At 42.3% G+C, this 26,993-nt stretch overlaps 5 protein-coding genes across 11 annotated transcripts; 3 read left to right on the forward strand and 2 right to left on the reverse strand.

The window, feature by feature from the left end:
• Positions 1-3,761: 3,761 nt before the first annotated feature.
• On the reverse strand, positions 3,762-8,090 carry LOC115764723 (AP-1 complex subunit sigma-2). 7 transcript variants are annotated; one of them, XR_004018039.1, is made up of 7 exons: positions 7,959-8,090; positions 7,605-7,783; positions 7,430-7,538; positions 7,232-7,369; positions 6,681-6,747; positions 4,255-4,396; positions 4,176-4,196 (listed from the first exon to the last, which is right to left on the reverse strand). XR_004018039.1 is itself a non-coding variant. In XM_030707926.1 (6 exons), exons 1-6 carry the CDS (start codon positions 7,959-7,961, stop codon positions 4,392-4,394), a joined length of 501 nt encoding a protein of 166 aa, XP_030563786.1. In that variant the 5' UTR covers positions 7,962-8,090; the 3' UTR covers positions 3,762-4,391. The 7 variants fall into 7 exon arrangements, 6 of the variants coding, with proteins under 6 accessions (XP_030563786.1, XP_030563787.1, XP_030563785.1 ...); XM_030707926.1 differs by having other exon boundaries at positions 3,762-4,396; XM_030707927.1 differs by lacking the exon at positions 6,681-6,747 and having other exon boundaries at positions 3,768-4,396; positions 7,959-8,088.
• A 332-nt stretch (positions 8,091-8,422) lies between these two features.
• On the forward strand, positions 8,423-15,342 carry LOC115764722 (bifunctional glutamate/proline--tRNA ligase). Its single transcript, XM_030707924.1, has 6 exons — positions 8,423-8,554; positions 8,717-9,619; positions 9,679-9,850; positions 9,916-10,987; positions 11,785-13,608; positions 13,669-15,342. Exons 1-6 carry the CDS (start codon positions 8,512-8,514, stop codon positions 14,755-14,757), a joined length of 5,103 nt encoding a protein of 1,700 aa, XP_030563784.1. The 5' UTR covers positions 8,423-8,511; the 3' UTR covers positions 14,758-15,342.
• Positions 15,343-17,804: 2,462 nt separating this feature from the next.
• On the forward strand, positions 17,805-23,503 carry LOC115764660 (putative fatty acyl-CoA reductase CG5065). The gene is made up of 6 exons (XM_030707846.1): positions 17,805-17,882; positions 19,352-19,616; positions 21,911-22,305; positions 22,369-22,478; positions 22,537-22,990; positions 23,054-23,503. The coding sequence occupies exons 2-6, from the start codon at positions 19,389-19,391 to the stop codon at positions 23,469-23,471; spliced, it is 1,605 nt and encodes a 534-aa protein (XP_030563706.1). The 5' UTR covers positions 17,805-17,882; positions 19,352-19,388; the 3' UTR covers positions 23,472-23,503.
• Positions 23,504-23,722: 219 nt separating this feature from the next.
• On the forward strand, positions 23,723-24,991 carry LOC115764673 (SUMO-activating enzyme subunit 1). Its single transcript, XM_030707860.1, has 3 exons — positions 23,723-23,888; positions 23,975-24,403; positions 24,460-24,991. The coding sequence occupies exons 1-3, from the start codon at positions 23,776-23,778 to the stop codon at positions 24,935-24,937; spliced, it is 1,020 nt and encodes a 339-aa protein (XP_030563720.1). The 5' UTR covers positions 23,723-23,775; the 3' UTR covers positions 24,938-24,991.
• Positions 24,992-25,129: 138 nt separating this feature from the next.
• LOC115764672 (26S proteasome non-ATPase regulatory subunit 13) lies at positions 25,130-26,712 on the reverse strand. Its single transcript, XM_030707859.1, has 4 exons — positions 26,417-26,712; positions 26,242-26,355; positions 25,654-26,184; positions 25,130-25,595 (listed from the first exon to the last, which is right to left on the reverse strand). The coding sequence occupies exons 1-4, from the start codon at positions 26,524-26,526 to the stop codon at positions 25,202-25,204; spliced, it is 1,149 nt and encodes a 382-aa protein (XP_030563719.1). The 5' UTR covers positions 26,527-26,712; the 3' UTR covers positions 25,130-25,201.
• Between the last annotated feature and the right edge of the window lie 281 nt (positions 26,713-26,993).

The raw sequence follows: 26,993 nt of genomic DNA on the forward strand, positions 1-26,993 counted from the left end.
GACGACGACAAAAATGACGACGACGGCTGCATTTTCATCCATTGGTTAACTGGTTTTTGTTTTTATCCAGACATTTGTTTGCCGGAATGTTGCGCCTCTGCGCCCGCACTTTGTTCTTAATTAGCAGCAATAACTATTTATTTCATATAATATCGTTTATATTATAAATTCTTGTAGGGGTTTTTTTGTTCTTGTTTTAGTTATAGTTTGAAGGCTACGTTGTTATTTACATTTAATAATAGTTATTGGGTTCTAAATATGTAGATCATTTTTGTTTTTGTTGTTTTTGTTGTATATTTATAATTATTTTTGTTTACTATAGGTCTCGAGTTTGGTGGAGTGTTTGTTGTTATACTTTTTGTTACTTATTTACAATTAACGGTGACTTTTGCTTCAAGCGCTGCACTGAAAATCAATTGGCACATTAAAACACTTGCTTAAAAATTCAATTCATATATGTGCATATTTATAGACATTTCAATTGGTCCGTCGCGTTCCATTTGTGTTTTTTTTTTTTCTGTTTGAATTAACGTTCACAACAGCAGCGAATATATTGGCATGTTAGTTCGGCTCGAGACCCGCAGTTGGAGTATGCTTTTTCGTTCTTGGTGCTGCCTCCTTTTCGCATACGTGGGCGCCGCACCCCCAAACGACAGGCAATAAAAGTTTCGAGATAACATAATATACACTAGCGGGAGTTTTCGAGCGCCCACCAAACGAGAGCGAGCAAGGGAGCGAGGGAGTGGGAGTGGGAGAGGGAGAGCGAGCGTGCGCGAGTGTGGGAGCGTGGCTATGCGTGGTGAGTTTGTGTTTGAGCAGCAATACCCGTTATTTGAGCATGCCTATCCCCCACACTCCACGCACATATTGAAAGTAGTAGGCATCATATAATAATAAAACTGGCAAAAATATGATATCAACAGCGTGTCAAGAGATAGCCCGAACGAACAAACGAACGAACGAACGAACGAACGATAGCGACTGCAGGCGACTGGATAGTAAGAGCGAGCGAGCGAGAGAGAGAGACTGAGAAAGTTATACTACCCCGTTGGAAATTGCATTTAACATTTTATAGTTGCACAAAAGCGAATATTGAATGAAAATTCAGCGAGTTATCCAGCAACTGCCCCAATAAGTATGCAACACAGAATCCAGAATTCTTAGAGCATAAACAGGAGCAGCAATGATGACCGCATAGTTGGCATTTCTTGGGAAACACTGAACCGTATGCCTGATTGTGTGCCAGTGTGTGTGAGTGTGTGTGTGTATGTGTGACTGTATGTGTGGGTGCTTCTATAACGCCCACGCACAGCACAAGCCAGGGCTCCCCGTTCGGCCAAGGACAATCGGCAAAGCTTGACCATTAACTCATACAAATTCTAATAATAGATGCCACACTTGAAATTTTCAGCTTTATGACAATATGAAAACGGACCAGCAACAGCCACAATCTGTACAGATATACTAATCCATTGTACACACACACACACACATACATACATACGTAATATGCACACATACATGTATATATATACATGTCTGTATATATGTATGTAATTATAATTGTATGAGCCAAATATGACACAAAGACGTCGACGTGGGAGGCTTAGTTCATGTCCTGGTCACCAGGTGGCCTGCGCAGTGGCCAATTCACCACAGCATGGCCGAGGCGAAACAGTGTGCAAAAAGTTGCCAAGTTTAAGGATAAATCACTTCGAAAAGCGCCACAAAAGGAAACAAAGAACAATGGAACACACACACACACACAAATGAAATTTTTGCAACAAAATGCTGCTGCTTGTGGCATTGATGGGGTTAATGCCGCATAAATTTTGGTTTCATGTTTTTCTCTTGCTTTCGTTATTGAAATAAAATGAAATTATTGATGATGATGCTGAGGCTAGAAATTGGGCAGCTCGAGATGAGCGCACTCACACACATACATATTTACATACGTGTGCGTGTGTGTGTGTGTGTGGAACGCATGTATACATACATATGCACACAGGCAGCAGCCGCAACACTTTGCACCCACTGCCCCACTCTCACTCTCTCTCGCTCTCGCTCTCTCTCTCTCTGTCGCTCTCTCTCTCTAGGTACGTTGTGCGCCTCGCTCTTTTCGAGCCGCATGAGCAAATCGCAATAGATAGAGAATTTTTTTCTTGCTGCCTCGGCTGCTCCTGTGCTGCGTTGACTCCTCGCCACACATACACACTCCCACACACACACACACACATTTAAAGCAGAGTCCTTGAATTTTCGAAAAAAAAAAAACAAACAAAAAACCAAACAGTCCTCGATTTAAGTTTTAAGAATTGCATTTCGAAATTTTGTTTTGCATTGGCTGCATGAGATGTTCAGCCTACGCTGGCGAACTTTGCACATATGACAACGTAATTTTCACGCACACACACATGCACACATACGCACACAGACACACAGGCAGGCAGGCACACGCGCAGATACAAAATGTATGTACCATATATTTTTGCTGGACAACGTAGACGACGGCAATTCGCAAAACTGAAACTGCTGCTGCCACTGCAAATTTGCACAATTATTTTCCATTTTCCATTTTCATTTTCATTTTCATTTTGGTTAACACATCTCCGCTGCGGGACTTAAAAAATTTTCACTGCTGCTGCGACTGCGTTTGGCAAATTGTTCGTCATTTTGTCAGGCGTTTTTGGGAATTTTAGCACTGGATTTTCAATTTTTGGTTACGTTTTGTATTTTTTTGTTTTTTCGCGTATTCAGATTTTCCGTAATTGTGCACTGGGAGCAATAAACGAAACTTATTGGTTAAATGGAAAATTTTCACACAATTCGAATGTACAAGTTTTTCAAGTTTTTCTTTTTTTCTTGTACATTTTTCCTACATTGCTGTGTATGGTATGTGAAAATGAAAATTCTTCTCTGTGTGTGGCAGAGTGCCCCCGTAACGTACAAAGAGCACACACCTAGTGGTTGTGTGTGCTTGTGCTTCGCTGAAGACGATGGTGCGCTCTGACTGGGGCCGAAAACTGTTCAACGTTCGCTAGCCTCGACACTCGGCTGCTGCTGCTGCTGCTGCTGGCCGCAAATTCGGCGTGTTGAAATATTTTTGGCGGCCGCAGCGGAAAGTCCCACCAACAACAGCGGGAAAATAGCGGGAGTATTGCCCACATTCTCTCATTTGCGCGCTCTCGCTCTTTATCTTTGCTTTCATTTCATGCTCTCTCGCTCTCTCTCTCTCTCTCTCAGGCGCTCGCCCATGGTTTCATCTTTTCGGCAGATGAAAGTTGTAATCTGCCATCGATTGTATATATCGATATATATCGAGAGGCAACCAGCATCAAACGATTAATAAGCAATATATCGTAATAAATAGAACAGCACGTTATTTTGATAAATATTCATAAATTAAATTACTGTTTAGCTGAAACAAATAAGAATTAACGCTGTCTTATCTATTTAACTAGCTGTAAGTGTCAGATACTTAAATACCCTATATTAGCAAAACTATTTGCTCAACTGTATACTTCCTTAACAATACGAATCCAATTGGAACAATAACGGCAGTTACTACGTTAAGTATGCAGCGGCTCCTTGAGTTAAGTGTGGACAGCAACATTTTCTAGCCAAGACACAAATCAATTTGGGACTTAAATCGACTTATCGGTATTGTGCAGTGTGACCAGTTTTAGATGGATTATGTATATAAGAAAACGTTTTCTAAATAAATTTGATTTTTATTTGCATTTAAGTGTAACAAATTTTAGTCAGCAGCAAAAAAAATGAAGCTTCATTATTGTGCGCAGCTATGAAATGTATAAGTTATTAATATATATATATATTACTATATATTTTGTATATATATTTGAGCACGCAAGTTTTTAGTACGTTTACATTAACTACATACTTTAGTTCCATCTATAAGAATGTGGAACGTTTAACGATCTATTCAAAATCCAGCGCCTTGAGGCTTGTAGACGGCAATACGTAGGGTTACAACAAGGCTTTGTTGTTAAATGTGCATTAGTTTTTTGTTTTGTTTATGTTCATTTTTAAAGTATGTGTGTTTTAATGTTGGCAAATTACATTTGCGTTTTTGTATGGAATAGGCTACGAGTACATTTGAATAAATATGTGTTTAACAGCATTTGTGTGTGTGTGTGTGTGTGTGTGTGTGTGTGTGTGTGTGTACAAATTTGCAGCTGGTAACGGAATAATCATTAGAACAAAAAAAAAATAAGACATTTACGACATATATACTTTTTAGGTTATGTTGAATACAAGTAGTAGAAATACACGCATACATTAAGGCGACTTTCATGGTTAGGGATTCGCATTTTGTTGGATTTTAGCCATTTTAGCCAAGGCCATGATCGTCAAAGAAACTTTGCGGTGTTTCATCCTGTAAAATGGAAATGCGTTCTTCATTATCTATATGTACTCGGAATTTTCAACATCGATGTGTAGGTTTCCAACAAAAAGGGAAAATCAATTGAACACAAACATATTTCAAATGTTAACTAAATAAACACTAAGCTATGCGACACCAATTTCGATAGAGTATATTTAGACAGAGTATTCGTAGAGCAAGGCGTAGAGCAAGTGAAAGGGGGGCAGAGAACAGAGAGAAGAGGCAGCAGCAATCATAAGGCACAACAACAAAATAGTATTAAACTAAAAGTAGGTTCGATTTAAATAAATATAAGAATAATAAAAAACGATCACCGTTCAACCTTACCTCTAAGCATATTAAGTACATAGTTTTTACATACAAATACATACATACAATTTTGGTCTTTTTTTTTTTGTTTTTTAAATATTTCGTTTGTTTTTATTATTGTATACAAAACACAGGAATTTGGCTAAATTGTACAACACACATAAGTATATATATATAGACAGTTAAAATTATATAAACTATTGGTTTTTCTTTTTAAATATATATGTGTATATATATATATATATATTATTTACTACTAAGAGTTTTACATTTTCAGTTTTCATTTCATTTTCCGCATATTTTTTTTTTTTTTGACGAATTTAAAGCTTACTTTTTCTATGTATTGCATTTTTTGCTTCTTCCCTAGTTATTGCCCATTTAGAAGTTTTGAAAAAACAATATTGCTTTCGTTTTTTTTTTTTTTGAATGATTTTCTAAATTTAAATGATTGTGAAGTTACTTTAAATGTTGGGTATTTGCGTTTTGCATGAACTTTACTCAAGACTAAGGGTGAGGGGGGACGACCGCGCCAGATGGTTGTTGTATTAGCTATGCACTTTGCTCTTAACTGTTTTTTTTTTCTTTTCTATTTTTAGACTCGCTGTGTGAAAATACTAATTGCACTTTGTTGTTTATTTGTGAAATCCAAATTATGTTCTATAGTTTAACTTTAAGGCACACACGCACACACACACACAAAGTTTTTACTTTACATACGATGTAAGGTGTGAATGTGTGCACACATATTGCTGCAGCTAAGTACTTATGTTAACATGAATGTGTCTGTGCGTCTGTGTGTGTGCGTGTGCGTGTTTGTGTGTGTGTGGGCGTGCGTGCATGTTTGCATTTGTGTGTAATAACAACTACATTCTACGTATTGGCTTTCTTTTAGAGTAGTCCAATGTCTCTTAAAGTGCCCTCAACAGCTTCGTCCTGGAGTACAGAGAATAAGAACAATAAGAACAAGAAGAGTAGATACATAGAAAAAACGTGTACGTGTACGTGTACGTGTAGCAGCTGTGTGAGTGTATGTGTATGTGTGTGTGCGTGTGAATTTGATTTACTTTTAGTTCATGTGTTGCATGTTGTTGTTGTTGTTAAAAGAAGAAGAGCACGTCACAGCTTTTGGTATGTAGCTCGTTGTAACGTTGCGTGAGCAATGCGTAAACAGTTATTTGTACATGGTATGTATGTGTATGCGTATGTATTGCAAGCGCACGGGGCGTGGCGTGGGCAGGGCGTAACGGTACACAAACTACGCATTGCAGCGAACACAATCTCTTATGTATGTATGTGTGCGGCCGGCCACAAAACAGATTAAAAAAAAAGCTTGGCAATATATATATTTACAACCTTGACTTTGTTAACGAAAGGACTTTGACAGTTAAACGAAAAAATAAATCCTGACTAAAGCGGGTTCTTACAAGGCTCAGCAAACCTATAAACTGTTATTTGGTAAAAGGATTCTCTTTATTTTGATATTATTATTGTTTTCTAGGCATCCTTTTTTTGTGTTTTTCTGATTAGTTTAAATACTCATTGAAGTCCTGTTGATGGTTGTATTAACATCGATATATGCAGTGGCGGGTGGGGCAAGCGTTAATAATAATAACAAGAGAGAGGGTATTATGGTTACACATTTAGATATAAGTTTTTGTGTGTCTTGATTAAATTTAGTTAGTTAGTCGATTAGAGTACTACGAAAAACGTGGCATGGAACCATGGAACAAGCTACAAAGATCATGCAAAACAAATAACTTGATACCTTCTCGTTAATGTTTAGTTTTGGATAAGAACAACAATACACAAATTGTACTACATACACATTTGACTACAATTTAATTAATGGCAATATATTTATAGATATATATATATACGTTAAATGGACGGAACTAAGTTGAATAACTTTCTATGGGTTTAACAATTATGGCAAGCTAAATACTTGTGATAAAACGCATTCAATTACTTTTCTTGGAAATGTTTTTTGTTTCTTGCTGGCAAGTTGTTTCGGAACATTCAATTGAGAGACGCGCCTGTGGCATGCATTGACAAATCATATACGCAAATCATAAAATCTGTTTACAAATTAATTAAACTTAAGCATAATAATTAAGTAATATAATTGCGTAAATAGTTGGCTATTGCAGTGAGTAAAAGAACTCTTCTTGCTGTTCGTTTTTTGGTGTTCAATATCATAAAATTCAGTTAGATGTATATATATATATATATATAGAGAGAGAGAGAGAGTCGATTAGTTTCGTTTGCACAAATTACAGAAGAGTAGAGAAAGTCAAAACAATAATTAAGTAGTAGAACTTGAAACGAGTGATATATGCATGAAATGACTTTTTAAAAAGTTGCATGAAAACAAAGGTAATAAAAAAAAAAAGAGAGAACAAAATTGATAAACCAGCGTATTGCATAGATATGTGGAACAATTAACAATATATCCGGCATATATAAAGATATTCTTATATATATACAACATTATAGTTCATATATCTCGGGTGTACTGACCTCTTGTAGCAGATCCTGTGAGGCGATCGCTTTCAGGACATTCTTCTTCGATGTCTCCTGTATCTCGCCGCCGATCAACAACTCATCCAGAATGAAATACGCTTTCTCAAAATTGAATATGATATCCAATTCACAGACCTGCAAGCGACATGAACACATTACTGAACAGACAATATATAATATTATGATATAGCTTACGCTGCCAAAATACTTATCCAGCAGCTCGACATAGCGATGGATTATCTCCAGTGTCAGCAGCTCGTTGTCGTTCTGCTCGATGGCGCAGCAGAAATACAAGCTGGCATAGCTGCAATAATAACACAAAATAGTCAAACACAACAGTTGGCTGTGAATAACAACAGTTTATACATACCGTTTGTAGACTATTTTGCAATCCTTCCACTCGAGAAACGAGCACATCTTGGGCTTGCGCGCCAATATCGTTGTGACCAGCTCACGTGTTATCTTCTTTTTGGTCTTGTCCGGATAGGCCATATACCATTTTTGCAGCCGCAATTTGCCCTGACGGCTGAACAGCAGCATGAAAAGCATCTATAACGCATAAATACACCAATTAGCAGCGGTAAATAAGTCGGAAGACCTCGCGTTCTGCACCTTAAAAAGGTGACTCAGGTGTGCAATTGGCCAGCGTAGCAAGACGGCAGCGCTTAAGGCTTCATTTTTACATTTACTTAAGCAAAACTTTTATAAGCCTCAATTGACTTACCATTTTAACTGTTGCAGCTGTGAGTTTTTAGGTTTTTAGCGCCGCAAATACAAAAAATATTAGCAAAGCTCTTAATTTTTCACTCAGCACATCAAGAAAAAATGCTTCTTCAACCAATTTTGACAGTCACTGTGAAAGCACTAAAACAGCTGTAGCACATTTTACTGTGAATGGCAAAACATCTCAACTATCGATTAACAAAAATAAAAATCGATTAATACCTAGCCTGCTAAATATTTGATTCAACATGTTAGCAATCATTTAAACAACACCCTATTTAATTATTCCAATAATACTTAAAATTTGTTGTCTAACGTAAAGGCCTTTAAATAGATTTCAAACAGCTGTTCACAGCATTAAATCGAAATAGGGAATGACACTAGAGCTATTCAGTATTTCCATTTTTTTTGCAAACGGATCTAGTTCATTGATTTAGTTCCTCGCTCATAAAAATAAAAGCGACGTTGTGGCAGCTTGCCGTGCACTTGCATATAAGTCGAACAATTTCATAATTTGAGTTTAGTTTGCAAACGAATATACGAATATAGGCAAAATGTCTATTAAACTAAAGGCAAACGTTAACAATCCACCCATAAGTGAGTACCGTTAGGGCGTAATTTAGTGAACTGAGCGCCTGCAATATTGTGAGGTTATGGTTAAATTCGGTATTGCCTGCTCTTAAATCTATTTATGCACAGAATATATCGGATTGCATCAGTTTTGTATCAATTAAATAACACTTGCCCCTATACATTCAGGCGGTTTGGCAACGGCGCATTTGATCAACTCATCGGTGCCCGTGGAAATTGTTTGGAGCAAGGAAACCTCGTTGCAGTTCCCGGACAACCGCCTCCTGGTTTGCCACTCGAACAACGACGTGCTGCGCGCGCTGGCACGTGCTGCACCCGATCACAAGCTATATGGCGAGACGGCGATTGAGCGCACACAGATCGATCACTGGCTGTCGTTCTCGCTCACCTGCGAGGATGACATATCGTGGGCCATGTCCTTCCTGGACAAGTCCATTGCGCCCGTTACGTATTTGGTTGCCAATAAGCTGACCATTGCCGACTTTGCCCTGTTCAATGAAATGCACTCGCGCTACGAGTTCCTCTCCGCCAAGGGCATACCACAGCACGTGCAGCGCTGGTATGATCTGATCAGTGCCCAGCCCCTGATACAGAAGGTATTGCAATCCCTACCGGAGGAGGCGCGCGTCAAGCGTAGCACCAATGAGCCCGCGGCAAAGAGCGGCGAGCGCAAGCAGGAGGGCAAATTTGTCGAACTGCCGGGCGCTGAGATGGGCAAGGTTGTAGTACGCTTCCCGCCGGAGGCTTCTGGTTATTTGCACATTGGACACGCAAAGGCGGCGCTGCTCAATCAATACTACGCCCTGGCCTTCCAGGGTAAACTGATAATGCGTTTCGACGACACCAATCCTGCCAAAGAGACTGTAGAATTCGAGAATGTCATACTCGGGGATCTGGAGCTGTTGCAGATCAAGCCGGACGTCTTCACGCACACCTCCAACTACTTTGATCTCATGCTTGAATACTGCGTACAAATGTTGAAGGAGGGCAAGGCCTACGTGGACGATACGCCGCCCGAGCAAATGAAGCTGGAACGTGAACAGCGCGTCGAGTCCGCGAATCGTTCCAACTGTAAGTGCTCAAATCTTTGTTAAGTTCTTTGATTTTGTAATCCAAAACATCTTCTTTAGCTGTTGACAAGAATCTGTCGCTGTGGCAGCAGATGCTGCAGGGCACCGAGGCTGGCCAAAAGTGCTGTGTGCGCGCCAAGATTGACATGTCCTCGCCCAACGGTTGCATGCGTGATCCGACCATATATCGCTGCAAGAACGAGCCCCATCCGCGCACAGGCACCAAATACAAGTGAGGAGATACCCTGTACCCATCTTCCGGATGTAATTGACCGATTGCCTGTTTCTAATCCTCAGGGTCTACCCTACCTATGACTTTGCCTGCCCTATTGTGGATGCCATTGAGAATGTGACGCACACACTGCGCACCATGGAGTACCACGACCGAGACGATCAGTTCTATTGGTTTATCGATGCACTTAAGCTGCGCAAGCCTTACATCTGGGAATACAGTCGGCTTAATATGACGAATACGGTGCTGTCGAAACGGAAGCTCACCTGGTTTGTGGAATCGGGCCTGGTGGATGGCTGGGACGATCCACGTTTTCCCACGGTGCGCGGCGTCATACGACGTGGCATGACGGTCGAGGGGCTCAAGGAGTTCATCATTGCCCAGGGTAGCAGCAAATCGGTGGTCTTTATGAACTGGGATAAGATCTGGGCGTTCAACAAGAAGGTCATTGATCCCATTGCGCCACGTTACACGGCCCTCGAGCACGACAAGCGTATCATTGTGAACGTGGCAGGTGCCAAATTGGAGAAGGTACAGGTGCCTGTGCATCCCAAGGACGAGAAACTCGGCACAAAGACGGTCACATTGGGTCCGCGCATTTACATTGACTATGCGGACGCTGAGGCGCTCAAAGAGGGCGAGAACGCGACCTTCATCAACTGGGGCAATTTGCTCATCAAGAAGGTGCACAAGGATGCCAGCGGCGCCATCACCTCGGTGGATGCAGCGCTTAATTTGGACAACAAGGACTTTAAGAAGACCCTGAAACTCACCTGGCTCGCTGTAGAAGACGATGCCAGCGCCTATCCGCCCACGTTTTGCGTCTACTTTGACAACATCATCAGCAAAGCGGTCCTGGGCAAGGACGAGGACTTCAAGCAGTACATCGGCCACAAGACGCGCGACGAAGTCCAGATGCTCGGCGATCCCGAGCTCAAGAAATGCAAAAAGGGCGACATCATTCAGCTGCAGCGTCGCGGCTTCTTCAAGGTGGACAACGCATATGCCCCGCCCAGTCGCTACACAAATGTCGCCTCGCCCATCATACTCTTCTCCATACCCGATGGCCACACAAAGGACATGCCCTCCTCGGGTCTTAAGGTCAACGCTGCTCTGACGCCGGCTGCCAAAACAAATGTGAGTACAATCTGGCAATTCGTATTCGAGTGTAGTGTGGGAGATACCCTGTAAAAGTGTAGAAGACGAGCTTAGCGTTATTTAAAAAATCGATTGCAGAGAGAGAAAGGTCCAACTAAGAATGAGGGATTCAGATTATTGAGGTAAATGAGGAGAGAAAGAGTGAGACTTGGTGTACTTTAGTTGGATGAGAGTTAAAGAGAATATTAATTTTAGAGAGTATAGAACTGTACTTAAAATCTTGAAATCAGCAGATTTTTCACATAATAAGTAAGTCAGGCAGAATGTCAATGTGAGTTCAATTTAGAGAGGACAAAGAACTGTACTTGAAATCATGAGAATCGCATAGAAGGGCATTTCCGCAATTAGACAGTAAAATTATTAAAAGTAAAAGTAATAGACAAATATTTAAACATTTTTTTGGTTTCATAAACTGCTTTTTAATTGAGTTAAACAAATTCAGTTAAATTAAAAAAAATATATATATAAATACTACGCAGTCAGCAGAGTTTTCACAGTTTTCAGTCACGGAATAGTTACTAGTTACTCACAGCGATCGCAGTCACAGTTTCGTCTCTGTTGCTCATCTCGAACGTCAAGTGACAAGGGCCAAAAACCAGTTGGCTGCAGACGGCGCTGCGATCGGTTCGTTTCTTTCGATAGCTTCTGCTGAACAAACAGAAAGAAGAAGAAGCAAGCGAAGTTGAAAGTAAAATTGTTGACACGTACTCAAAAGACTTTCGAGTGCTTCATTTGCATTATTTTAACTAGACTTGGGCTAATTTTCGTGTTTGCAGGCTGCCAGCAATAAGACCACGAATAATACGGCCGAATTGGACAAAAAGATTGGCCAGCAGGGCGATCTGGTGCGCGAGCTGAAGGCCAAGAAGGCAGCCAAAGACCAAATCGATGTTGCAGTCAAGCAACTGCTCAGCCTGAAGGAGGACTACAAGGCAGCTAGCGGCAAGGATTGGAAGCCAGGACAAGCTGCACCCGCTGCTGCACCTGCCACAGGTGCAACCAATAACGACGCAGTTGCCGTTAATGCCAGCATTGTCAAGCAGGGAGATCTGGTGCGCGAGCTGAAGAACAAGAAGGCGGCCAAGCCAGAAATTGACGCAGCTGTCAAGCAATTGCTGGAGCTGAAGGCTCAGTATAAGACTCTGACTGGACAGGATTGGAAGCCAGGCACCGTAGTCGCAACTCCTGCCTCCACTGCAGCCTCCACAGACGTTGCCTCTGTGCTGGCCCAAATAGCTGCCCAGGGCGACAAGGTGCGCGATCTGAAGACAGCCAAGGCGGACAAGGCCGCAATCGATGCCGCTGTCAAGACGCTACTCAGCTTAAAGGCCGACTACAAGCAGCTCAGCGGCAGCGACTGGAAGCCAGGTACCACAGAGCCTGCCGTCATCAAGGTTAAGCAGGAAAAGTCACCGGAACCCGTTGCGGCCAGTGCCGTGGCCACATTGCTGGACAAGATCGCGCAGCAGGGTGACAAGATACGACAACTGAAGTCGGCGAAGTCGGAAAAATCGCTGATCGACGCCGAGGTAAAGCTGCTCTTGGCTCTGAAGACGGACTACAAAAGTCTGACTGGTCAGGAGTGGAAGCCAGGCACCGTAGCGCCCACGGCTGCAGCAGCTGCACCTGTTGCGACCGTTGACCTGACTGCTGACGACGAGCCCAGCGTTGGCGGCGGCGACATTGCCAGCATCTTGGCCAAGATTCAAGCGCAGGGCGATAAAATTCGTCAGCTAAAGTCGGCAAAGGCAGCCAAGGCCACAATCGATCCGGAGGTACAAACGCTGCTGGCTCTGAAGGCGGATTACAAAAAGCTAACGGGCAAGGATTGGACACCCGACGCCAAGGTCGAGGCTAAAGTGGAGATGGCCACGTCGGAGAAGGAGCAGCTGACGCTGGACATTAATGCGCAGGGCGAAAAGGTGCGCAACGCCAAGGGCAGCAATGCTGCGAAGGATGTCATCGACGAGGAGGTGCGCAAGCTGCTGGCGCTTAAGGCCAAGTACAAGGAGGTTACGGGCACCGATTTTCCCGTTGCTGGTCGAGCTGGAGGGGGCGGCGGCGGCGCCGTCAAGAAGGCGCCCAAAGAGCCACAGCAGAAGGCGGCAAAGCCAGCCAAGAAAGAAGCGGCAGCTGCTGTTGCTGCCAAACCAGATGCCGCTGCTGGCGTGAAGAAACAAACCCGTTTGGGTCTGGAGGCGACGAAAGAGGACAATCTGCCGGATTGGTACTCGCAGGTGATAACCAAGGGTGAACTGATTGAATACTACGATGTGTCCGGCTGCTATATACTGCGCCATTGGTCCTTTGCCATTTGGAAGTGCATCAGGAACTGGTTCGATGCGGAGATCACGCGTATGGGCGTCAAGGAGTGCTACTTCCCCATTTTTGTATCAAAGGCGGCGCTGGAGCGTGAGAAGACCCACATAGCGGACTTTGCCCCAGAAGTGGCCTGGGTAACCAAGTCGGGTGATTCCGACTTGGCCGAACCAATTGCTGTGCGTCCCACCTCGGAAACTGTTATGTACCCCGCCTATGCCAAGTGGATACAATCCTATAGAGATTTGCCCATCCGCCTCAATCAGTGGAACAATGTTGTGGTGAGTATACCGAATGCCTTGATCCATGATCCAAGATCCTCACCAGGTTATTTTTCACAGCGCTGGGAATTCAAGCATCCGCAACCATTCCTGCGCACACGCGAGTTCCTCTGGCAGGAGGGCCACACGGCGTTCGCCAGTAAGGCCGAGGCCGACAAGGAAGTTCTAGAGATTTTAGATTTATACGCGCAAGTCTATACGGATCTGCTGGCCATACCCGTCGTGAAGGGGCGCAAAACCGAAAAGGAGAAGTTCGCCGGCGGTGACTATACCACGACAGTGGAGGCATTCATTTCGGCCTCGGGCCGTGCCATTCAGGGTGCGACCAGTCACCACTTGGGCCAGAACTTCTCCAAGATGTTCGAGATTGTGTACGAGGATCCGGAGACGCAGCAGAAGCAGTATGTCTACCAGAACTCGTGGGGCATTACCACGCGCACGATTGGCGTCATGATTATGGTGCATGCGGATAATCAGGGCCTGGTGCTGCCGCCGCATGTGGCCTGCGTGCAGGCTATTATCGTGCCTTGCGGCATTACGGTGAACACCAAGGACGATGAGCGCGCCCAGCTGCTGGCGGCTTGTGACAAGCTGGAGAAGCGTTTGAATGGCGCCGGCGTGCGCTGCGAGGGCGATTACCGTGACAATTACTCGCCCGGCTGGAAGTTCAATCACTGGGAGCTCAAGGGTGTGCCCATACGCATCGAGCTGGGCCCCAAGGATATGCAGGCCAAACAGATTGTCGCTGTGCGCCGTGACACCGGTGAAAAGCTGACCATTGCCCTGGCCGATGTGGAAAAGAAAATTCCCGCTCTGCTCGAAACCATACACGAGAGCATGCTAGCCAAGGCGCAGCTGGATCTGGTGTCGCACACGAAGATTGTCAGCAACTGGACCGACTTCTGCAACCAGCTGGAAAACAAGAATATGCTGCTCGCCGCCTTCTGCGGCGACACGGCCTGCGAGGACAAAATCAAAGCGGACAGTGCACGCGGCGAGGAGGCCGAACCCGGCGCACCGGCCATGGGCGCCAAGACGCTGTGCATACCCTTCGACCAGCCCGCGAAGATTGTCGACAGCGACAAGTGCATCAATCCCGCCTGCACAAACAAGCCCAAGTTCTACACGCTGTTCGGACGCAGCTACTAAACGATTGAATATATCCATTTGTCATTGTTCTCCATATTTTCAAGTCAGGACTCTAATTTTCAAAAATAGTTTTAGCTGTTAAAACTTTAATCTAATTGCATGAATTTTGTTTCGATAAAAATGCTCTAATTTAATTCGTTGCGAATTTCTGTTTTGTTTTTAAAATATACATACCATATATCAATCATATATATATAGTAGAGTCTATCTATATACACATATTACTAAATGGAATTTCAAGAACGGGTTATATGCTTTGTAATCATAAGGAAATATACAAATCGAAAGTGGTTCCCAGTCGTAGTTAAGCTTTCAGCCGGATATTCGGTTCAAAAAAAAGCACTCAATAAATTTATCGATTTCTGCATAGAGTAGGCGGTTATCGATAATTTATGTTAAAATGATTTCCGCGTGCCGTTGGGGGAACTCACATTTGTGACTCACGCGTTCGATCGAATCGACTTAATGGATTCGGAAATGCGACTTTGTATCTATTACAACGAGTCGAGTACTCATTTAAATTTTTTACATAGATGAGTGATTCGAATGTAATTGAGTACATATTGAGATTTCTACTTAGATCCTCGCCTAGTTTTTTTTTATTATTTTATTTATTTTAATTGATAAAAGTTAAACAAACACTTTTTAATAAAATTGTTGACATCAAGTACTATTAACTATTTGAAAATTAGTATATATTCTGTTTGTTTTTCCGTATTTATCTAGCGGCATTATGCAAAAATCTGACAAGGATTTTGTAACATTTACAACTGCATTCGAATCTCTCGAGCTGTTGCTTTAGACTCAACCGGTTTTCCGAGCTGAGATATTATTGGATAATATACAATATATTGTGCATTTGTTTAGAATATTAAACGCGGCTGTTTAATAAGCACTCAATGAATATTATTAGCTTGTAAGTTGTTAATAAAGGTTTCTAAAACACATATCACTTAAAACGTAGTTTAGTTCAAAAGTAGTTCGACTCAAAATTTGATGACGAGCCTGCGACAAGCAGCTCGACTATGAGATACCCTGTGAAGGTGTATTAATAGATGTTTGGCTTGGGGAAGATACCAAGCATTAGCTGCTGAGAGAATCATAAGAAACAGGAATTTAAGGAATTCAAAAACGAATTTAAACTACATTGAGATAAAGTGATAAAGTGATTTAATTGTCAGTCTTAGTATCCAACCAGACATATGTATCTTAAGTTGTGAATTGAAAACTCGTTTTTACAATGCATTCCATATTTAATTCATTTAGTTAGTTTGTAATTCATACGATTTCAACTTGTTTTGAGTGGAAAACAGCTGAGGCCCGGCGCCTAATTAAAAAGTCGTTGAGGTGTGCGTAAAGTAGGTAAAAAAAAAACAACAACAACAACAACAACAAAAATACCAGGAAAGCAGTTAACCATTTAGAAGCACATATTTGCCCAAGATCCATAACGCGCCAGCCCAGTCTTGAGTGGAAGAGGAGCACACCTCTATTTTATTACCAAACCCATATTTATATACAAGCATCAAAAGTATTTACCAAAAGCTGCTTGACCCTAGTTCAAACTAACTAACTAAATAGTTGGCGATTAATTCGAAAAAATTACTTTTAAATTCCAGCAGCTGTTTGACTTATGAAACTGGAAACCGATTGAAATTCAATTAGATTAAAGCAATTAGAAATCAAATAAAAAAAAATGTATTTTAGCGAGCGGCTGCAAATTAATTTTCATTAATTTCAATATATATTGCATTTAAATACATTCAAAATTTCAGACGCAAGCCAATTAAATTTATGACCCAACTATTATATATAGAAATAAAACAGAAATAAAAATAAAAAAAATAAAAAAAAACTGTGATTTACCTCTAATTAAAATGAGCAACAACTTTTCCGCATCATTTGATTACAAATGAAAATATAAAATACAAATCGAAGCGAATTTTGAGCCAAACAATTTGCGGGCTGGTGAGAAGTCTATGCCGAAATTCTACAACTTCCTCAGTTTACAGAAGCACTTAGTATGCCCCCCCCGCCAGCCCGCCCCGCCCCGCCCGCCCGCCCCGCCCCCGTCCCTTCCTCGCGCGTGAAACATAAACAGCTTATGTCATCGCGATCAAAGGAACGCTCTATTATTAGCTGCCAAACGGGGCAACAACCAGCGAAATTGAAAACGTAACGGGCATCAGGTGAATAATCAGTTGTCAAGGTCGCCCACCGTGATTTCTGGTTTTATTGCTTGCGAAATACCAAGACCCATCTTTAGCTGGAAGGCGGGGCATCGCTCCGTTCGGGATCTGTTCAAGATTCGGGCTAACTAACCAGTCGCACAGCTTTTTTCTTTGTTATTATAATCGCAATTTTTGCCATGGAGCAGGTTCCGAAAAAAATCCAAAAAAATAAAAAACGGTGTATTTTCCCAAATGCAGATTTTGCGCATGTGTGCATGCGCATGCATATGCATGCATGTGTATGCATGCAGGCATGTGTATGCATGTATGCATGCATGTGTATGCATGCATGCATGTGGATGACATGCACTTTTAGGGTCGCATCAAGCCCAACTCGACTCGACTCGCTGGCCTTGGCTGCAGCTGAGGCGGCGGCCTGTCCTTTTTCTGGGCTTTTTCTTATACATTTTGTTTTATATATTTTTCTCTGTTCACTTTTGAGTGGCTTGACACAAAAAATGCTGCCCTTGCACTTATGTAGACATTCGCAAGTGGCTTTTAATTGATTTCATTAAAATACCCTGTAATTGTTGTCGAGACGGGCCTCAAAATGGTTTTGGGACTACCCGGAAAGTGGCATCCAACTAAAATACAAGTGCATGCGAACATGCATACATACAACATACACACACACACACCCACACAGACAGAGCTGCTGCGACAGACGTACCGCAAATCATGTCTGTGCCCGTCTGTGCATGTGTGTTCGTGTGTGTGTGTGTGTGTGTGTGTGTGTGTGTGGTGACGCCGTTAAATTTCCTTTACGGCGAGTATAACTTCAAGCCAATTGCCCGCTTTGTATTCAGTCGCGGCTGAGTACTCAACTGATTCAATTCGAACAATTTTTTAGCAGCAGCAGCCAAACTTAAAAACAACAAAAATACAACTTTAAAAGTGAGTTTCAGTTACTCAAAAAATAAAATAAAATAAATCAAAAAAATGTCTGTGTTTAGCCGTCGGCGTTAATTATTAAAGAAAACAAAGCGCCAAGAGCTTCTGTATTTGTTAAGCATGCGCTAATTAGGCGCTAAATGGTTACTGATTTGGGTCCTTAAACGCAACTACTGTGAACTATGCCATTGTGACTGCCTGTGGCATGCACAACTTAAACAATTTACAAAGCGACAAAATAACCAAAACTTAAAACAAAAAAACAGAGTATGCACAAATTCACAGTGCGAAAATGAAAAAAAAAAAAAAAAAACAAAAATCAAATAAAGTGTCATAATTTCGTGAATATTACGTGAATATCCATTTGTATTGTTGACCCGACCCAAAGACAGAAGCGTGAGAAGCGGAGGCAGGCGCAAAGTCTCTCTCTGTGCGTGTGTGTGTGTGTGTGTGTGCACAAAAAATCTGCAACGGCATCTACATAGAGGGGCAGAAGGGGTAGGAGGGGGGGGGGCACCAAAATTAATGGCAAATATTGCAATAGATGCATATCGCAGGCCGCGCAGCCAATCGAGTTTGTGTTCCAAGTCTTTTGTTTGGCTAGAAGGCGCATGCAACGTTTGCCTTTGGCATGCGAAATATTGTTATTGTAGTTTTTGTTTATTGCGTCAACCAGCTGGTTATTCATTTATTTATTCTATTATTAGATATTTAAGCTTTTTGCCAGCGCGAAAATAAAGGGGCCTGGCGCATAAATTTCACAGAATTTTGTTGAATAGCACAAACATTTTGGTTCATTAACATTGCATTAGCCTTTGACCTGTAACCTTTTGCCTCTAATTGCTGTTGAAATATTCGGCGCGCACACACATAATTATGCATTAATTTTATTAAAAACTCTCAAAACTAGGTTTACAGCCGCATTTGCTTAATTGCAGCAATTGTTGTTGGCAATAAAATCTAAAATTTAAGCATGCTACTTTCTTTCCAAATAAGCGGCGTTGTCTTAATAAGCTGACCAAAAAAATTAAATACAACGAAAAGCAAATAAATGAGCTGCCTGTTAAACTGAATGCTGTTTATTTAACCACATAAATGTACAACAACAAACACAACAACAATAAAAACAAATGAAGTCTGGCGTTGGCTGGGAAACAAAAGTGTAAACAGAGGTCGAAAATCCCTTCACGCCAATTACAGCCGAGTTGTTGTTGTTGTTGTTGTTGTTGTTGTTGCTGCTTTTTGTGTTGGATATGTATTTCGTAAAAGCTGACATTGAAATAGAATATTTGCAGAGTAAGTGGGTTAAGCACACACTCAACAAGTGTGGCCCCCGTATTAGATCTTAATTTGCAATGACAACAAAGTGCACACACACACACACACACACACACACACACACACACATGCACATACACAAACAGACAGACCATGGCATATGATCTAATTGAACTCTTCTACTTCTCTTGCAGCACAGACTCACTTCGTCAACCCGGCAACCCACCCAGCATGGAGCTACTGAACAACGAGGCCGATTCGGATACCGGCGTATCGGATATTGCCAATTTCTATGCGGGCAAAACGATATTGATAACGGGCGCCACGGGCTTCATGGGCAAAGTGCTCGTGGAGAAACTGTTGCGCAGCTGCGCGAATCTGAATGCCATCTATCTGTTGATACGCACCAAGAAGGGCGTCGAGCCGAGCGTGCGCAAGGAGCAGTATTTCCGATGTGTCGTAAGTTCAGTAAAGTCCCCCAATTGGACCCCTTCTCCACATACAATGCCCCTCCCTCTTCTGTGCAATTTTCAACACATGCGATTGGATCAGATGTAATTGAGACTCTGGCTGAGATGATTCATAGAGTTTGAAGAAGAAGCAGACAATAAGCCATAGCAATTCGGTCAAGGTCTCAAACTAGCCGAGATTTCTGCATAAAAACGTTTTCTTTTTTTTTGACCAAAATGCAAGACCTACTTTACTTATTTCAGGATTTGTTTGACTTCAATTAATTAAAATTTAGGCTTTTTTAAAGATTGAGATTTTTGTTCTTTTTCCAAGCTTTTTTTTGTAGTTTAAATCAGAAATAGTTTTTACTTAATTCAAGCATTTTTGCTGTTTTTATACCATGAACCCATTAAAAATGGGCTAAAAGGGTATATTGGTTGTGTGGAAATGTATGTAACAAGCAGAAAGAAGCATCTCTGACCCCATTAAATCGATATATTCTTGATCAGCATCGATAACCAAGCCATGTCCGTCTGTCTATCCCTCCGTCTACCCGTCCGTCCGTCCGTTCGTCCAGTCGTCCCTCTGTCTGTCTTTCCGTATGTACTCTGAACAGTCGTCGATCTCGTTACCTTTAAAAGCTACAGACGTGAAATTTCGATAATTCCGATAACCGATAGCTTGCCCCACGCCCAAGCAATCGATAAGAATCGATATCAAACTACTGTTTTTTAAGCAAGTTTCTTAGGTTATAAGAGCTGGAGCTGGATTTTAAGCTTCTGGATTAGTATATACAGATTATTTAACTTTCAGTTTATAGCTACCTCCAAGAAGAAGGTTCTAGGAAACCCCAAATCGGGCAAGACCGACTTGGGCATTCTTTCTTGATACGTTTCTTGTAGTTTACTTTCAAGTATAACTATCTATATGCATACTACAAGAACTTATGAATATTTGTTTAAGAAATGTATTAAAAATTTTAAGATGCTTTGCAGTGCGTTTTTCTCTCAGTGTACCGATAAACAATGTAAATGAAACCTTGTAAAACTAAACTAAAATGTTAAACCCCAATTAATCACAATTACCTAACTATTCCATAGTTAAACTATTTGCACAGCTGTATCTTTTAACTTTAACACATTTCTTTAATTTAATTTAATTGTATTCAACTTAATTTGCTGCTCGATTACAATTGACACTCTGTTTTATTGGCTTGATATTACGTCTATTCCAATGCATCACGAATGACTAATTTTGCAATGCAATCGTTTTCCGGTTGGGTGTAAATCGAATGCCAGACTTAGCACGTGATTACAATTAGTTGGTTTAATTAGCTGTAATCATAGCTGGCCACTGGCTTATTATTAAGGAGACATGACGAAAGAAGAGAGAATATTTCCGCAGCGAATATTTCCAAATACAAACAAATGAAATGTCTGTTAAATGCGAGTATATATATGATTTTATACCCTTGCAGAGGGTATTATAATTTTGTCGTGAAATGTGTAACGCATCGAAGGAGACATCTCCATAAAGTATATATATTCTTGATCAGCATCAACAGCCGAGTCGATAGATCCATGTCCGTCTGTCCGCCTGTCTGTTTCTATGCGAACTAGTCTCTCAGTTTTAAAGCTATCTTAATGAAACTTTTCTATTGCATGTCAAAACCAGCTGGATCGGGCCACTATATCATACAGCTGCCATAGGAACGATCGGTTGAAAATTTAATTCTTGTATGAAAACAAATTTTGTTTTTCTAGATATCTTGAGCAAACTCGGCATTAACTAGTTTCCCTGTGCTTCTTAGATACGGGCAAAGCATTATGAAAAGGTTGGGTCTGCAAGGGTATTAGATGTTCGGCGTGCCGAAGATAGTCTTACTTTCTCGTTAATTATGCGATTTAAGCGCAAATTCAATGCCAGTTTTTAGCCAAAGTTCTGTGAATAGAGCCCGTTAATCAGTTTAGTTATTTAAAAGTTATACTTAGTGTAACGGCCGCTTTAACGGCCCAAAAAGTTGGTAGCAAATTACCAAAATTACCGACGAAATAAAATGGCCAAATGAATGCGAGCCATAAAACAGAGACACACGGCAGACATTTATAAGTCAAGGTAGTCATTATGTGTGTCGAAAAAATCCAAAAACTTACAATGACTATTCATTTCTGTCGCGGCCCATTAGGCGATTCTTGAGCAGCTGCTCCACGTCTCCAAGACTCCAAGACTCCGACTCGAGTTACACACAACAACATAACACAAGCGCGAGTGTTAATTAATGGCCCGCTGTTGAATCTTTGCAGATTTTCAGCAAGCTGTTGGAGAAGAATCCCGACATCGTGCATAAGGTGCGCATTGTAAAGGGCGATGTGCTCGAGCCGGACCTTGGCCTGAACGCCAATGACATAAACACGCTCGCCTCCACCGTGGAGATTGTGTTCCATTGTGCGGCCAATGTGCGCTTCGATCAGCCGCTGCGTCCGATGGTCAACATGAATGTGCTGGGCACCCTGAAGGTGCTCCAGCTGGCCGAGAAGATGAGCCACCTGCTCGCCCTAATCCATGTGTCCACCTCGTATTGTCAGTGCAATGAGAGCGTGCTGGAGGAGCGCGCCTATGCGGCGCCACAGAATCCCTTTGCCATCATCGAAATGGTCGAGACCATGGACGATGCCGGCCTGGCGGAAATAACACCCAAGTAAGACACATGTGGTGACTGCTACTGCTGCTGAGAGTCAACTACATAAATTTCCACTTGCAGATTGCTCAACGGTTTGCCCAACACGTACGCTTACAGCAAGGCGCTGTCCGAAGATCTAATTTGCAGATATAACAAAAAGCTGCCCGTTATCGTCACAAGGCCTTCCATCGGTATGTAGGTCCCGCAAACTGGTTGGGCTTGACAAGTAACCTTATTTTGTTCGTCCAGTGACGGCGGCCATACACGAGCCCATGCCCGGATGGATTGAGGGCGTTAACGGACCAACCGGTCTGATGATTGGCGCCGCGCGTGGTGTCATCCGTTCGATGCACTGCAATCCGGACTATGCCTCCACGGTGATACCCGTCGACAAGGCCATCAACGGTATGATACTCTGCGGCTATCAGCGCGGCAAGGTCAGCGCCGGCTCGAAGGCTGGCCAACAGAGTCAGGTGGAGTTTTGCAATCTGTGCATCTCCAGCAAGGCGCTGATGTCCTGGGGCGAGAGCATTGAGACGGGTCGCAAGTTTTTCTACGAAACGCCACTTAGCTTTGCGCTGTGGTATCCGGGTGGCTCCATCAAGAGAAACTATTACCATCATCTATTTTGCGTCATATTCTTTCACTATTTGCCTGCGTATTTCATTGATTTCTGGCTGCTGATCTTCGGCCAGAAGCCATTGTAAGTGCTGCTCCTCCGGAATTATTTGATCAACATTTTAATTCCAAAAATCTTTCTTTTCAGCTTGGTAAACGTTCAGCGGAAAATCTCCACCGGGTTAAAGCTGTTGCAGTACTATACAACAAAAGACTGGGACTTTAGAAATGAGAAATTTCAGGAGATGAGCAACACACTAAATGCCACGGATCAGGAACTGTTCGACACATCGGTTAGCCAGGTCAACTGGGAGACTTATATTAGCAACTATATACGTGGCATGCGCACCTATATTCTGGGCGAAAGTGATGCCACGTTGCCGTACGCTAAAAAAGTGCTGCGACGTCTATATATCCTGGATTGGGTCAGTAAGATTTTGTTCTTTACTTTAACGTTTTGGTTCTTGTGGACACATTTGGATGGATTTGTGGAGAAAAGCGATACATTTATACGATCATCACTGTATAGTATCTATAGTGAACACAACTCTACAATACATACATAATTATACTGTTATTATATTATTAAAAGCCTTAAATAAAAAAAATGCCAAACAAGAGCGTTTATTTTCATTCAAATGCGCGCTCTCTTAAGTTACAGTGCAGCAATCTATACAGCTATCGATTTTTAATAGTCGATAGTATTAGCCGTCGATAGTGCAACAAGTGCAGCAATAAATACTGTTATCGACTTTTAATACTCACCAATTAGCCATATTAACATATCGATAGTTTTGTAATGATTAATGCATCTCTAGCATTTTTGGCGTACATCTTTTTGCAACATTTAGAAACAATTTTTGCTTAAATATGAAAATGGACGTAGATAAAGACACGAAAGAAACTGGCGTTGAGCTCACCGAAGCCGAAAATGAGCTATATGATAGACAAATACGACTTTGGGGCTTGGAATCACAAAAACGGTCAGTTTGCCGGTTAGCCGGGTGTCTAAATATTTATGGCAAAAAAAAAAGAGAATAACAGTTAACAATTAAATGCTCTCATTTAGACTGCGCACAGCAAATATACTGATTTCCGGTCTGAATGGACTGGGTGCCGAAATTACCAAGAATATCATTTTGTCTGGTGTAAACTTGGTGAAATTGCACGATGACAAATTGGTTACCGAGGAGGATTTCTGCTCACAATTCCTGGCGCCACGTGAATCGCTGGGCCTCAACCGGGCCGAGGCATCCCTGACACGTGCTCGTGCCCTCAATCCGATGGTGGACATATCCGCCGACACTCAGCCATTGAAGGAGAAGACAGCTGACTTCTTTGGCCAATTCGATGTGGTCGTCATAAACGGCGCCAGCAACGCAGAGCTATTGCGCATCGACACCATATGCCGGGACTTGGGCGTTAAATTTTTTGCCACCGACGTTTGGGGCATGTTTGGCTTCCATTATGCCGGCTTGCAGAAGCACAGCTACGTGGAGTAAGTCACTGACGAATGGCTATATATAGACCCGCTCCTATAGCCTTCTTTTTTAGGAATGTTTTCAAGTACAAGGTTGTCTCGAAGCCAAATGAGAAAGTCAAATACGAAACGGTGTCCACTCCAGTGCAACGCGAGGTCGAGTATCCGGCGTACTCCAACTGGCTCGACTTCGACATTAATGCTCCTAGTTACCAGCGCAAGCTGCGTCGCGATGGTCCCGGCATCATCCTGCTGCGCGTTCTACAAACCTTCCGCAGCGAAAACAAGCGTGATCCCCACTACAAGACCAGAACGGCGGATATTGAGCTGCTGGAGCAGATCCGAGACGAGTTGGCACCAAACTCCACTCTCACCAGCGATGCACTTGGCTTGCTCTTCGCACAGATCTCACCAGCAGTCGCTGTCGTTGGCGGCGTTGTGGCACAGGAGGTTATCAAGGTGGTGACCAAAATGGAAGCTCCTCATCGAAATTTGTTCATCTTCAATCCAGAAACTTGCGTGGGCTATGTGGAAGCCATTGGCGTCAACTAACCTAGCCGTTATTGCATGAATAAAGTAACATAACATCATTTATTTCATTTCAAATATGAAAACTTTTCTGGTTTTAAAGCTCGACTTCTTTAGACTCGGATTAATCCCGATGTTGGTTTTATTATTTAGACAGAATCTTTAGTTTAATTCGACCTCACAAAAGGAAACTTTGAAGTAAAACCAATTGTGTAGTTGGCATTCGGCATGCGTGTTGGTTTAATACAAAAGGGATATACGCAAATGGAAATTAAAGAAAACCTATAATCAGTTTGTGAGAATTTCGGCAGCACGATTTTCCATAAGCTTTTCCATGTTTGTGATCGCGCCCATCCATGTGTCCAGTGTGCTGGCCATGCCAGCGATTTGTGAGCGATTCAGCACGCGTGGCTGCACCCAGGACATGTTGACCACGCCGGCGACCTGATCGATCTCGCCGCGCACCAAATCGAGAGCCAGAGCCTTCATGATCAGAAACTCGACCTCTTTGGGCGGCAGCTTTGTCTCTCGGGCGATGTCGGCAAAGGAAATGGCACGCTCGATGGCCGAACGCTTAAAGGTCATCTCCATGAGGCAGAGCAGTGAAATCTTCTGACGCAATTTAACCTCTTGAGCAGCCAAATCGGGTATTTTAGACCAAATAGTTTTCATCTCATTAAATCTGTGGGCAACACAATTTAGTAGAAGTTTGCAAGAGTTAAGAGACTTGCAGCACTCACTTGTTTATGTCGCCCGTATTGAAGGCCTTCAGTAATTCAACGAGCCATTCGTTTTCCGTATTTTGTAGGGATTCCAAAATGGGATGCGCCAACAGCTCACCGATGTTGTAGACGCCATCGCCCAGCAGAGCGGCCAGACCCAAAAAGAACGCCTGCTGCGCCCATTGATCCCGCGGATAGTCGTCCAGCGAGCAGCCCAGAAACTGCAGGCCGCAGCGATAATATTCGCTGTGCTTGCCCACGCGGCGATAGTACTGTGAGGCCAGCATATAGTATTTGCCATGGACTGGCGTTACGTTGCCGGCTTCCTCCAGGACGTCGCGCAACTCCTCGATGATCTTTTTGGTAGCATTCAAATCGTTCAGATTGCTTAGATATAGATTACCCTGCATGACTTGCAGATACCAGACGGCCTCATCGCATATTTTAACTTTATCCTTCATTTTCTCCAGGAAATCAATGGCCTCCTTTTTGTCGCTTATATTATCCACGACCACCTCAAGTATTTGAATCAGCCCATATGGATTAATTCTGTAAATATTTAAATATTTAATGGAACAGCCTATTTTAAGTGCGGCTGCGACTTACTTTGTTTCGAAGGTGGAGATAAAGTTTTGATAGAGCTGCAGCAGAGCTGTTTCGTCCTGCAGCGATTCGTGGCGCACGAATGTTACAAGCTTGATTGTCAGCTCGTTCCACAATCTATGAAAAACCGAAAATTGTACTAAAACAGAAAAGGCCATAAAACATAGAAAATGCTTACTTTTCATTGTGCAGCTCCTCGATGAGGGTCCATTCGGCAGCGAGATCTTTGTTTGTGGTCTTCTTTTGTGCTGCCAGGTATGCGGTAACTGTCGCTTGCGTATTCGACATTGTTGCTATATCGTGAGCTGAGCTATATTCTGATTATATTTAATTTAATTTTGTATAAAAAATATGCACGTATGAAGTAGGCAAAGTGAAATTGCAAATCACAATTAGCGACGCCTAAACTATCGATATAATGCCAGTATCGATCACTTTAAAACGTGATATTTTTGCCAGCGTCAAATATCGGATTGACATCGAAAATTGCTTTAATTTAATATTGATTTAGAAATAATGTTTTTTTGAAATTTAACATGCAAACTAGATCTGAGAAATTGTTTCTTATATTTTAATCTTTTCAAACTATATGTTTGTTCGATGTATCGAACAGCGTTTTCTGTTAAAAATCGGCTGACGATTAGTGAAGACAAGAACCATTTAAGTGGCAACGCTAATAAAGCGGCTGTTGTTCACAGCAGTGGCAACGCTTAACCTTACTTTCATATAAAAAACAAACTCCCATATATTTGTCA

The sequence above is a fragment of the Drosophila novamexicana genome, unplaced genomic scaffold (assembly GCF_003285875.2).
Source record: "Drosophila novamexicana strain 15010-1031.04,08,12 unplaced genomic scaffold, DnovRS2.1 tig00000870-arrow-arrow-pilon, whole genome shotgun sequence".
NCBI lineage: Eukaryota > Metazoa > Arthropoda > Insecta > Diptera > Drosophilidae > Drosophila > Drosophila novamexicana.